A 14,417-nucleotide genomic window follows, 5' to 3' on the forward strand; every position below is an offset into this window, starting at 1 on the left:
ATACAGGTCCAATAAAGTAGCGAAAATCATCCGGATATGCTGGAAAACACCATGAAACCTTTAATGACGCATTAATCAAAAGAGACGACGAAGGCAGTCTAGCTCTAGACAAAGATTTGCTATACCTCCACAAGTTGGGCACTTGCTCACTGTGCAGCTGCAGTAAAGCACTTGTTGGATACTAACTATTCCAACAAATGGATTAGAAAGAGAGGTCCTAATAAGTGACCATCGAGGTTAACAAACCTAATGCCACCTGATTTTTTTCTATGGCTTCACCTCAACCTTCATTACTTGAGCAATTATGAGAAAGAATTACTGAAGCGTGTTGCGCTATTGCCAGAACATTGGCTAACATTCAGGCAGAATTTGAAAATAGACTGAATTAAAACAACGATAAAAATTAAATAAAAACAACATTAAAAATTAATTGGCGCTCCGGGGCGACTTCATTGACTCCAGTGGCGCATTTGTTTTTTCAGCTGCAGGAAAACCCGGAAAAACCTGCAGCACCACATCATCTGAAGATCTTGACCTAACAATGTCCTCTCTCTTATAAAACAAAATGTAGGGTGTCTCCAGAGGCTCCAATAAATTCAATGCATCGCCAGAACACTTCGTGACACGACTGTCGTCAAACTTAAACCAGTCCGTTTAGTCTTTGACCAAGGCGTAATAATAGTGAAATAATGACTGATTTATTGTTTACCCAAAATACGGAACCCACTTTGAACATTTACTTGATTGATATTTTCAACAGATGTTCAGTTGATATATTTCATAATTTGAATTGAAGGGGTTATATTTTTAGGAGTGATTAATTTTTGAGATAGAAAGTTTTTGGCTTTCTACTACTCCATCTTAATACAAAAAAAATGTGGGAATCTTCCAAAGAAAGGGAGGAAGTAATCAATTTGAAAATAAGTAACTCTATACATGTGTAGATCATGCAAAGAAGTAACTTTCAGACACAAACTGGAAGAAAGCCCTCATGAAACATCTACTTTCATATAAACATTGAATTACACGAAAGAAAAAATTATTTCGAAACAAATACTTTTATATGAACACTGAATTATACAGAAGATACTTTTCTCCACTCAGTTTGTATTCCAAACATTCGTTATGGAATTAAATCAGATATCATTCACAGGAGTTCTACTTCAAATGAATGGTAACAAATTGCACTTACATGGAACACTGTCATCCTCACTGGTAGACATCGATGTTTCATAATATATTTACATTTTTGGATACCATTTTCCGAAGGCTTTTCAATGATGTATCACTAGTAGGGATTTGCTATTCAATTAAGCCTAGGAAGTTTTTGTGTCATTTTATTTTCCATTTCCTATTCTACAAACGGTTTTATGAAAGTTTTGATATCTCCTTTTGTTTGCGATTTATAGCACATTATAAGTTATTAAATTATCACACTGTATATACTCTTGAAAGAAGTCCACTTAGTCAGTGACACGTATCGCTTTTCCATTTTTTTTTCTCATACAAGAATAATGATTGGAAAATAAAGGTTTTTGACTTTCTTCTTCTCCAGCTTTATACAAAAATAAAACTCACAAAGAAAGGAAGATACCAATTAATTTTGAAATCAACTCTTTATAGTGCAAAGAGGTAACTTTCAAATACAAACTGAAATAAAAAGCCCTTTCGAAAAAACTACTTTCTAATAAACATCGAATAATACAAAAAAACATCATCCGTTCAGTTTGTAGTCCAAACATTCGTTATGGAATCAAATCAGATATAATTCACAGGATTCCTACATTAGTGTAGTGTAGCGATCCTGGACAATGTAGAAACTATTCTATGAATGATATCTGATTTAATTCCATGACCAATATTTAGACTACAAACTGAATGCTATAAAAAAGTATATGTTTTATCGCGTATTTCAATAATGATGCTTTTGTATTTCATCAGTGTCCCAACTCTAAAGTATTTTCCTGTATACTGATTCCGATCAAAGAACGTCTCTCACATTCTCGAAAATATTCAATTTGTTTTTTCATTTTCAGCCTGTCGATATGAAAAAGGTGCCTGGAGCGAGTGCAACGCTCAAAGCCAGATGACAAGGAGCGACAAATTGAAACCAAACAGCGACGCTTCCTGTGAACAGAATAGGCAGATCACGAAAAAATGCAAAGCAAAAGGTGCCAAGCCGACGAAAGGTAAGAAAGGTAACTGTATCGGTTTTCCATTTTTATTTTGTTTTCATATTCCCTCGTCATTTATTGTGAGCTAGAAACGTTATCTTCTCAAGAGATATTCATATTTTAAAAATCTCCTCAAGAAATGATCATGGGAATTATTCCTCATAGTTTTTTAGTACCCAATACTTGATCATCTGCGTTTATTTAATGCAATTTTTTCAGTTCTCTGTATAGATTTGAAGTGAAAATAATTAGAATTGTGGTGATTATTTGGTTGGAGACACTACACAGAGTAGGTTAACTGATGACAATAAACAGTATTCATCAATACCTCTGTAGTGAATATTATGCCAATTGATTCCAAAAACCTGAATCCTTATATTTTTTGCTACGTGACATAGATAAATTGTAAATTTTCAATGAAACAAAACAGTGACAATAACTATAACACTCAACTGTTCGATTCACAACTAATAGAGCAACAGGCGGACCGCGGTCCGTTCACGGACCGTGAAAGGTCGAGTTTCGGACTGCCGAATATTGTAATGTGTTGTATACCAAGTATAAATTAATACGTAGATAAGGTATACTCCACCTTTATCAATAAAAATTATATTTTCAAGCCACATAGACTTACTACTTATTTTATTTTAAGTTGCCTAGTTAACCTGTTCTACAAGTACCTACAACTAATATCGTTCGATCAGTTTACTATCTAGCCTGTCTGTTTGTGCGAATGAGTTATATTTCTTGTGACTTCAATATTTTTAAATCTTTGTTACGCACACGAAACATTTTTACGGAAATATGCGCTTTCAACTGACAGAGACCCAGCCCTGTTTGGCAGAGAAAAAGGTGTAGTAAAGAGAATCAGGGATAAAAACCAAGGTCTAATATTATATCAGTGCATAATTCACCAGGTAGTTGTTTGTAGTAAACTTAGTGCTACACTGAAAGAAGTAATGGACAGCTTGGTCAAGTTGAATAAATTTATGAGATCTCATTCTGCTCTTCAGCATCGACCTTTCGAAGAGTTTCTTTCTGAATGTGATTCAGCAACACAACAAGAACACAACAAGAAAATACTTTTGTCTAGTTTCTACTGTGTTTATTTATTCGTTACGACCGGTTTCGACTTATAAGGCCATTTTCAAGTAACTACCACAAATTGTCAAGTTGCGTCTTAAATAGTGTGGACAGGTATCTGCTCTAGATACCTGACCTAACACGTTACCAATATTACAATATGTCACGATTACCAACTATTGAATGGATCCTAAAATTCCTAAATTCAAAAGGGGCGAGCTGCATAGATCTAGTTGGTCGTTGAGCGTTATGAACTTGGGGTCCTTGTACAATTTATTTATTTCCAACGCTTCCAATAAATTCATCTCCCTTCCTTTGTTACATGTATGAAGAATTTTCATGTTTCCTGTATTCATTGTATGGTTTGTTTCTTTTAGATGTCCATATATGGCTGATTTTTTATCTGATAATACATGTTCTCGGTATCTTATGTCGAAGTTTCTGCCTGTCTGACCTGTATAAGCTGCTGGGCAGTCCCCACATTCTATTTATCCCTTTTGGGTTTTGCGTTGAATAACATGTTTCCCAAATTATTCTTATTAGAAAATGATGTGCTTATGTTGAGTTTTGAAAAATAGTTCTTTATATTTTCTGAGAGCTTACCTGAATAACTTATGCTAGCATATTTTTTACCTTCTTTATGTTCTTCCTGATTTAGGTATAGTTCTTTCATGATCAATTTTTCGTTCTTATTGGAGATCAGTTTTTCAATTAAGTTGGCGGGAATATGGTTGTTATATGCTATTTGCTTTATGATCTTAATTTCTTCTTGAAAAACCTCCTATGATGACGGTATCATAAATGCTCTATGTATCATAGATCTGAAGGCCCATAATTTGTGTGATGATGGACTGAAAGAATCCATCGGTATTGTACAGTCCGTGAAGGTGTTTTTTCTATAGATGTTGAACTGAAATTTATCATTGCGTTTTGTAATAGTGAGATCTAGGAAGTTAATGCTGTTGTTTTGTTCTATTTCGACCGTGAATTTTACCTTATCGTGTAGAGTATTAAGGAAGTTCACGAACTGGTTTATTTGTCTCTTCGAGCCGTCAAAACCCACGAGGATATCGTCCACATATCTGAACCAGAATAAAATGTGTTTTTGGGATAAGGCATTCTTCAGGATACACGTGTTTTCTAAGTTGTCCATAAAAATGTCTGCTAATAAGAGGCTCAATGGTGACCCCATTGGGAGGCCTGAATTTTGTAGGTAGAAGTTATCATTGTACTTAAAGTAAATTTGTGTGAGACAGTACAATGTACTTCATACATGTAACAAAGGAAGGGAGATGAATTTATTGGAAGCGTTGGAAACAATAAATAAATTGTACAAGGACCCCAAGTTCATAGCGCTCAACGTCCAACTAGATCTATGCAGCTCGCCCCTTTTGAATTTAGGAATTTTAGGATCCATCCAATAGTTGGTAATCGTGACATATTGTAATATTGGTAACGTGTTAGGTCAGGTATCTAGAGCAGATACCTGTCCACACTATTTAAGACGCAACTTGACAATTTGTGGTAGTTACTTGAAAATGGCTCATAAGCCGAAACCGGTCGTAACGAATAAATAAACACAGTAGAAACTAGACAAAACTATTTTCTTTATTCTATATTCAACATGAATTTCTACAAAATAAATAAGTCATCAATCGAACGAAATTGAAAATCAATATGTAATCTGATACATTTCATCGCAAGCTGGATGTATTTGAAAAAGATATTGCAAGACAAGAATTCATTCATTTTCCGACAATTCTGAAGAAGACTACAGTGTTTGTAAAATTTCTGGCCGACCTTAAAAACGAATTTGCTACAAGATTCCAAGACTTTGCAGAGATGGGCAATCTCCGTCTCTTAAATCGCCATTCGGAGTTGATGTAGCGGCAGAATGGAGAGATATGGCTACCAAGTTGTTTAATCTGTCGAAGCCATTACTTCTAATAGAGATAATTGATTTGCAAGATGTATCTTTGCAAATGTAAAAAACGGTTTTCACTGTAGAATTTTGGGCCAAACATGTCCCAGTAAAATATAATAATTGCCAGAAACTAGCTATAAATTTGACCACTATGTTTGGCTCGACATACGTATGTGAAACGTATTTCTCAAGGATGAATTTTTTGAAAAACAAATATCGTTCAAGATTAACGGACGCTTACCTAGAAGACACATTTCGAATTTGCTGTTCCTTTCGAGAACTAAACTATAAAAAACTGGCTCAAGACCGTCTATGTAGTTTCCCACATTAATTTCAGGTTTTGTGTTTTACAATTCAGATTGATTTGAAAACAAAGTAATACATAGGTAGAATTTAATTATTATCAATTGTTTTTTATGGACCTCTTTAAAATTTTCCCATATTATTCGGACCCCACCTAAGACTACTTGCTGACCCCTCTAATAGAGCTTCACTCCATTCGGAAGTATCCTCTTGAACATACAAGTAATCACTAATGATTCATAGTACATAACTTCAGGGCTAAAATGCACTGGGCATGACAATGCACTACCTAAATCTATAGGATTGTCTCTGGCTAGAAAGGGTATAGAATCGACCATAACTTGCTGGATCTATGCCATGCTAGTAAACAGAACTGCAACTACGACTCTTCAAGGCGAGGCTATCAGGTGCAGGGTCACCAGAGGCTGCCCTCAAGGTGGAGTACTATCTCCCCTTCTGTGGTCGCTCCTGGTGGATAGTCTGCTTGATGCCCTCGACAGAAGAAAAGTTGATCTGCAAGCTCATGCAGATGACCTTGTCATCCTGGCAAGGTCCACGTCGGGAAGGGTAGCTTGTAATATCCTCCAAAGCGCGTTAGACGTTGTTCACAGTTGGTGCCTGAGGGAGCAGATGTCTGTCAACCCCAGCAAAACTGTGTTAATCCCCTTCACCAAGAGAAGGGAATTGGACGATCTAACGCCACTTTTCCTCAATGGTGTGGTCATTCCATTTGGAACGGAAGTGAAATATCTTGGCATTGTTCCTGATAAAAGACTAACCTGGAACGCTCACTTGGAAAAAGTTTTACACAAAGCCAGACTGTCTCTATGGACATGTCGAAGGATTTGTGGTAAAACTTGGGGTTTAGGTCCCGAACGAATCCATTGGATTAATGTGATAATTGTCAGACCAATGATCACGTATGGTGCAATTGCTTCGTGGCCGAAGGCTTTACAGAAAACGGCCCAAGCGAAGCTCTCTGGCTTACAGAGACAGGCTTGTCTGGCTATCAGTGGTGCCATCAGTACCACACCGTCAGCGGCCATAGAGATCCTTCTAGATCTACCTCCTCTTCACATTTTTCTGGAAAGAGAGGCTAGTTGGACGGCATACGGACTGGTGCACATTGCCAATTGCACAAATCAATTCAATGCAGAGTGCAACAGACTGTTGGTTGACATTGGAAGTCACAGCATTCTGGAAATGACCTCTGACTTTATGCCTCCAACTTTCAACTACGAACTGCCTTATAAATTACTATTCCCGAGTAGAGAGGACTAGATCTTCTGGGAGAAAGAAATCTTAAGACCAGGTAGTTGTTGGTTCACAGATGGATCAAAAACACCTTCCGGCTCTGGTGCAGATGTTATTAGTCGCAGACCCAGGTCACTAACCTGCCTAGGAACTTATGCGACTGTATTTCAAGCGGAAATCTACGCTATTGAATTGTGTGCGGAGAGATTGGATAAATCCAACCTCGCTCACAAGTCAATAAAAATATTCTTGGACAGTCAAGCGGCGTTGGAAGCTCTTGGCTCCCACCGAGCAACGTCTAAATTGGTAGCAAACTGCCAAAAAAGACTCTCCTCGATAGGAAGGCTTAACAAATTGTCTCTGGTCTAGATTCCTGGCCACACTGGCCAGGAATCTGGCTGACTCTCTTGCAAAGGAGGATGCTGCAAGCGGCTTCATTGGACCAGAACCTGTCATTGGCATCGCTTTGGGCTTTGCCAAACAAACACTTAACACCTGGATGGCAAGAAGACCACTCACCATACAAACTAATCGGCTTCGTTTAGAAGCTGGGTTTATTTGGCCGAGTGTGAATAGGTGTGAGCCACAATAAACCCTTATGTGTTGCGGTGGAGGGTCGAATAGACCCACTCACTTTAAACCTACCTATCTACCTCACTCTACGTATTGGTGGTTTAATATCCAATAATGTAAACTGGGTTCGAAATTTAGTCACAAGCTTCCGAATAGCTCCCTCAGTAGTAACTGCCCATAAATTAGAAGAAGTGCACGATGCACTTTCTTCAACGAGAATGAATTTTGATAATAAAATTCGAAATTTGTTGATTCATGGTTAAACTGACCAAACTGAACAAGTTTTACAATGACACAAGACACGATTCACGCGTGATCTGTCAAAAACAGTATTGCCAAAAAGATACCAGCAAAAAAATCACTCATTATAAGATGCCAACTGAATTTTTTTTCAACCAACTCATATTACGAGTAATTTGATATTTTCAGTATTCTTATATCTTATCATAAATTTCAAATATATTCACACTTCCATAGAACCTTTAACATTAACGAATTAATATTATCAACCACATTCAAACAGCAATGGACCAGTAGAAAACTGTTATTCTGTTTTTTTGCTTCATTCTCAACCATACTATATATTTTTCATTATTTTTCCTTATCAAACTTCCTTTTCTTCTTTCATCTTTGTCATAAGAGACAATACTATATTTTACTTTATTAATGTTTTTATTTTTCAGGGCCCCGTCGCAATAGGCAGTAAACGGTGTTGCCAATACTAGGATTAAATCGTTTTGAATATTGTTCCATCTAAATAGTAATTCATTCGCTAGAAAACATGTCAAAAATCATCATCTCCTTTTCTCCATCAATCCTAGAGTTGATCTTACAAACGAAGGTTACAAACGGTGATACAATGTATGTCACATAATGAAAATTAGAAGAAAAAAACAGTCTATGAAGAAAATACATACTAGTTAATTCCACTATGACCAAGAAAAGACAAACGTTTCTTTGACTATTTGGATTTGAATTTGATGCGATCACAAACTTGTCTTACCAAGGGAAAATCGTAACTACATCATAAAATACAGGTGATGTTTTTTAGGGAACTTTTTTTAGTATATTGAATAATGGAAAATTAATTACCAAACATTCTGCAAGGAAAGAGACGAAATGTATTTTCCGTTCATAATATTTTCTGACCTTTGTTTGTAAGATAACTATTGTCCTGTGTGAAGCCCAAGGGCCCACTGCCATTCACATTATAGTCGATCCTTTTCATCCCTCAACCCTTTATCAAGTAACTCATGGAAACTTCACAAAGGATTAATTGCAGCCTGGTTGAGGGTGAGCAACATTTGAAAAAAAATGATGGTTATTTGGTGCTGCATCAGTAGTTTCTTTGATATAATGATTTTGATACTTCACTGTGTGAAATTCACAGATTTTTGGCGTCTCTAGCCAGGGGTGCCAAAGGAATTGTATTTGACCGTAAATATATACGCAATATCAGCTGAACCTTCCATGAGTTCGAAAATGTATAGATGTTTGTTGTAGACTGTATAGTTATAATGGGAAAATATTAAGCAATGTGTGTGAAAACATGTTTTTGATTCAACTGATTTGTTTCTTGTTTGGGTTTAGTGTTCATCATATTTTTTACTTAACTAAATATAACTTTGTGGATGTGAAACCTAATCATATTATAAAATATTGTATTTGACACATTCAAATAAAAAATAAAGATTGTAAAAATCTAATTTTTATTGATATTTCATTTATTTCACCTTCTGATGCTCGTTGTGTATCAAAACATGTTACAGGAACGTCCACTGCTTTTTTATCAATATTCCGTTCACTTAATGAAGAAAAATAATGCAGGGGTTCCGATATTTGGATTTATCACTAATCGTGTTGAGGATAGAGACGGATCGAGAAAGAGAAAGAAAATGGATTGAGTAGACGAACTGACAAACACAGAAAGAGAAAATACTTATCTGGAAAACGTATGTATTTTGACCCAGTGAGTTACTGTGATGTTGAAAAAACACTTTCACCACACCAGAACAAAAATACTGTCTCTGGATGCGCGTTTCGCTAACCAAGTTTACATCATTAGGACTTTAATGAAATTAATGAAAACACTTTTGTCTAATTTCCACTAGTTATTTCATTTTTATGACCGGTTTCGGGTTTTATCCCACTATCAAGAATAAAGAGGTTACTTTTTACACTTGATAATGGGACAGAACCCGAAATCGGTAGTAAAAATAAAATATTTAGTAGAAATTAAACGAAAGTCTTTCCATTCATTCCATTTAAGTGGTCATGAATTTCCACATTTTCTAAGTAATCAATCACACAAATTACATCATTAGGAAATGGTGACCAAGAGATTTATTATTTCAAAACTTCATATTTCAACAACATTGAAGAAAAAAGAAATAAAACTTTCTACGTTTTTTACCACTTTTATTTGTAACTAACGTTACTGCAGCTTCGTCCTATACGGACATTTTCAAACTTATACAATAAACTAACAATGATTCATTACATTAGCCATTATATACCACCCCTGTAGGTACTAATAGAGTTACTTGGCTTGATTGAGTACCTGAATTTACAGTTCACTATGCGGATCTGCCAATTTAAAAACCGGCGAGTAAACTAAATCGATTTGATCATTCAACAGGTTTAGTTTACTCGCGGGTTTTTGAATTGGAAGACCCGCATTGTGAACTGTAAATTCAGGTACTCAATCAAGCCAAGTACCTCTATTAGTACCTACAGGGGTGGTATACAGTGCTTTCGTTTCAAAACTTCCCACCCCTAGTACTTCGTTTAGCAGGGAGAATTTGCCGTAGGCAAAAATCACGTCAATTTAGATATCGAGGGGGAAATTTAAAACCAGTGGTATTTTAGGTTTAACCACCTTACCTCTAGCTACCACCCATTGGTAGCTAAGCAAAAGTACAATCTATTCTCGAATTCCTGCCGGACTTTTGTCCGCATGTGTCAGTAATCCTGTGTCTTAGATCGTGAATGTCCTGTGGGGAGTTTTGTATACCATTTTAAATCCGGAGATCTCGCAGGCCAATCCAGAGCGCCTCTTCTGCCAATCCATTTGTCAGGATACCGTTGATCGAGCCCCTGTCGGACATGCAATGCGTAGTGTGGCGGTGCGCCGTCCTGTTGTCTTCTTCATCAACTTGGCGTTCTAAGGACTGTGTTATGAGTGGATCGATGACATTTTCCAATAAGTTTAAATACAACTGATAAGTTTCTTCAATAAAAATAGGGCCAATTATTTCGTTTCCCAGAATTTCAGCCCAGACGTTTATTTTTTGTGGATATTGCATATGATCCTCTCGAAACAAGTGTGGATTTTCATTATCCCAGTATCTACAGTTACGCTTATTTACAAAGCCATCAAGAAAAAAAGTTGATTCATCACTGAAGCAAATATTTTTATTGAATTCGGGTCATTTTGAATTCTTGCAGTCATTATTTCACAAAATTCAATTCTCCTATCATAGTCATTCTCACTGAGTTGCTGAAGAATACTCTTTTGTAAGGAAAGAGCTTGTTTAGTTTTAAAACTTTGTGTATAGAACCAACTGAAATATTTACCAACTTAGCAACTTTCGAAATTGAAGTAGTAGGCTCAACGGCGAATTGGCCTAAAATCTCAATATGTGCGGCTTCCGTAAAAACTCTCGGCTGCTTTACTGCTTTGTTGCACACAGAACCGGTAATTTCTGAACAAGGTCTAGAACATATCGGTGACTCACAGTTTGGCCTGCATGACTTTCATTAAAAACCCGGGCTGTCCTGCGAGCACACCTATCTTCAGCATCATAAATAAAAATAATTTCAGTTCTTTCTTGTAAAGTGTACACCATTACGATTTGTATTACTGTCAGTGCAACTGACACCACTTGACAAACAGTTTAAAATCAGGATAACTAATTCTGATGAGTTCCGTGGTGACCGTGGTAGTGGACGGACGTGCTGATAACGTCCGTCCACAAAGAAGGTACGCGGACGCCATGTGCTATCGTGGGGCTCCGTTTTGTGTTGTGTTGTATTAAAATTGAAATGTGGAGTGTCTAAAAAATGACGAATAACTGGCCCCCTTTATTCACGCCGGTAATCAGGCCGGGGTGGTTCAGATAACCACGTAAAGGGGGCTATATATGTGAAAAATTATCAAAAAGTCTCCCAAGTAGGAGGCGACTTCAAAAAATCAAATTGTTTTTATGTTAAAAAAAAACTAGTGTTTTTTATTATAAAAAGTTAGAAAAAAATGGGTGGCAGCATTGCTTTGTGCAAGACCGCTGCGCCCCCCGACGAAGCTCCTGTCAACCAACAGGAGGAGCATTGGTCATATGCGCCTGAAGATAGGAAGCAACGACCATCTAAAATAGAGAGAGAGAGAGAACTAATTCTGATAAATGTTTCCACCATTCAATTGTAACCGACGCCAAGAAGCAACTGTGTGCCCTCATCTCACTTTCAGCTAAAGCAAAAAAACTCTGTGTAAAAAAGAGACATATACATACCGTTACTGAGTCAGTGGTAGCGGGTCCATAACTTTTTGCATTTTGTTATAATTCATTTTACGAGAACGGATCAACAAATTTCAGTTTTCCAAACGAGGTTGAGTTAGGATTTTTAAGATCTTTGAAATGATGTGTTACAAGATAGGGAGTGTCATTTAAAATTATTAAGTGGGGGTAGCTAGGGGTAAGGGGTTAAACCTAAAATACCACTGGCACTGGTTTTAAACTTTCCCCTCGATATCTAAATTGACGTGTTTTTTGCCTACGGCAAATTTTCCCTGCTAAACGTACTAGGGGTGGGAAGTTTTGGAATGAAGGCACTGTATAATGGCTAATGTAATGAATCATTGGTAGTTTATTGCATAAGTTTGAAAATGTCCGTATAGGACGAAACTGCAGTAACGTTAGTTACAAATAAAAGTGGTAAAAAACATAGAAAGTTTCGTTTCTCTTTTCTTCATTATGATTTCCTACCACGTAGTAACGGCTACATTCATCAATTCATTCAACAACATTGAGTTTAACACAAAATTTTCCAAATTCTACTCCTTATTCCTCCAAGTATTTGACAAAGCATGACAGCCTGTTTTACGTTAAATCAGCAACACTCAACTTCCAGTAGGCAAACCCTGGATCACCAATAAAATCATTAATGAAGGTATACTTCTTCGTGGTGTTTTCAGTCTGAATAGGATTCATTTCGATGAAGTCATTAATGAGCAATATAAAATTCGGTTGAGGAATCATACAAAAAAATTGATCATTCAAAAAAAGAGCATTTCATGAACAAATTTCTTGTAGCTGATAATAAATCTAAAGTTGCTATATTAAACAGAACTATTTGGAAACCAATGATGGAACTTCTTATTATCAAGACAATATCGTTGTTGAATCTTGCTGAACTAGTTATTGAACCACTTGCATACTTGCTTTCTACCTATCTAACCGACAAATCCGCGTTAAAGTCTTATCCTCCCCTTTTTCTCCCAAAGCCGGTGTCCCCCAGGGCTCAGTCCTAGCTCCCTCCTTATTTCTTATTTATGCTCAAGACGTCCCCACGACCCAGAAAATCCTCAAGTATGCCGATGATACTATCCTATACTCTTCCGCTCCCAACACCCGCAGCTTGCAAATTCAAGCACAAAACATGATCGACCAATTCGAGCAGTGGGGCAACAAATGGCGTATCAAAATAAATCCCACCAAAACCCAAACCATCCTATTCAGACATCCTAACACCTCTACCCGTCCTAAACCCAAATAACTTGAATCTCATACTTTTAGGAGAAAACCTCATACTCCAGGAGTCGGTGTCCTACCTGGGGGTCACCTTCACGAGGACCCTCAACTGGGAGATCGACCTGAGAGAGACACTGGACAGAATCCGGAAGAGAGCCAACCTGCTGAAAGTTCTGAGAGGCAAGCTCGGGAGATACGATAGTACAACTCTCCTACATACATATAAAACTTTCATTAGACCAGTCCTGGACTACAAAGCGATGATATACTGTACGCTTCCCCCGAGACTATCCCACCGTATCCTTACAACCGAGAGAAGAATCCTTCGTAATATACATAACCTTGCCTACCGATATCCATCTCTAAACATATAAAACCTAATTAATACTACACCTATCAACCAACGATTTCAGGAACTTCAAGGACGATATGCGATTAGAACGATGAGCAGTAATAACACCGATGCCTTCAACTCGCTCACAACACCTTGGACTTCTCGTGTGGATCCAGAAGAATACCTAGGAAATAGCTCCCGTTTTCCCCAGCCAGACACCTGGGAGCAATGGAAGACCCGCCTGAGCCGATCCAGAATATCCTGGAGGAATTCCCATTGGGAATCAGATAGCGGTTAGCAGCGTCCTGGAAAGAGCTGAAATCGGAAGTTATTCACCCCCATTAGCCCCGGCCTAACAACCCGTACCAAAATATCATTTCCACTGCTACTGACCCGGACCACCCTATCGGAACAACTGAAAAAACAAGAAAAAGAAGAGGAACACAAAACAACACAACACTAGACATCAATACACAAAACAACACAACAATACACACCACTACATAACACAACACACACAACCCACTAACCCTGAAGAGGCATAAGCCTACAGCAGGGCCCCACACAAAACACACTTCAACAAAATATTTTGTAATTATTTTTCAAAAGATCAATGAACGTTTTTGATTTGACTTGAACAACATCTCCAATATTAATCAACAACATTGTACTGTACAGTTTGCCGATGTCCTTCATATTGAGTTCTGATTCATGTGAAGGGTTATCTGAGCAGGCTGATATTGCAGTTGCAAATATGCTAAATTACTGATCTAGAAACGGCCTCGTACTAATAGCAACAAATCAAATACCATTGTTTTCTCACTCAGAAAAAATAAATTACACTATATTGGTTAGAGCTGATACCTAATATATTGTACAAAAAAATCAGTAAAATTTTTAAGGTTTGAACATTGACTCCCAATTATCCTGGAATGATTATATTGTCTCTATTTCTATAAAATTATCCAAACATAGTTTCGTTATTTGGAATCTTAGAAATTTTGTCCCCACTGATATTTTATTAA

At 37.1% G+C, this 14,417-nt stretch overlaps 1 protein-coding gene across 5 annotated transcripts in view; it reads left to right on the forward strand.

Moving 5' to 3' along the window:
- LOC111513297 (uncharacterized) overlaps positions 1-9,017 on the forward strand; it is a 472,097-nt gene extending 463,080 nt beyond the window's left edge. For 4 of the 5 annotated variants that reach the window (XM_074173608.1, XM_074173609.1, XM_074173612.1 and 1 more), the window contains exons 4-5: positions 2,037-2,198; positions 7,995-9,017. In XM_074173608.1, coding sequence (XP_074029709.1) covers positions 2,037-2,198; positions 7,995-8,017 — 185 coding nt within the window. In that variant the 3' untranslated portion in view covers positions 8,018-9,017. The remainder of the gene's footprint in view (positions 1-2,036; positions 2,199-7,994) is intronic. The other variant, XM_074173613.1, reaches the window with a different exon arrangement.
- The last annotated feature ends 5,400 nt before the right edge of the window (positions 9,018-14,417 follow it).

This window comes from Leptinotarsa decemlineata, unplaced genomic scaffold, assembly GCF_025532065.1.
Source record: "Leptinotarsa decemlineata unplaced genomic scaffold, Ldec_3_MD MMD2_tig00000251_RagTag_RagTag, whole genome shotgun sequence".
Taxonomy (NCBI): domain Eukaryota; kingdom Metazoa; phylum Arthropoda; class Insecta; order Coleoptera; family Chrysomelidae; genus Leptinotarsa; species Leptinotarsa decemlineata.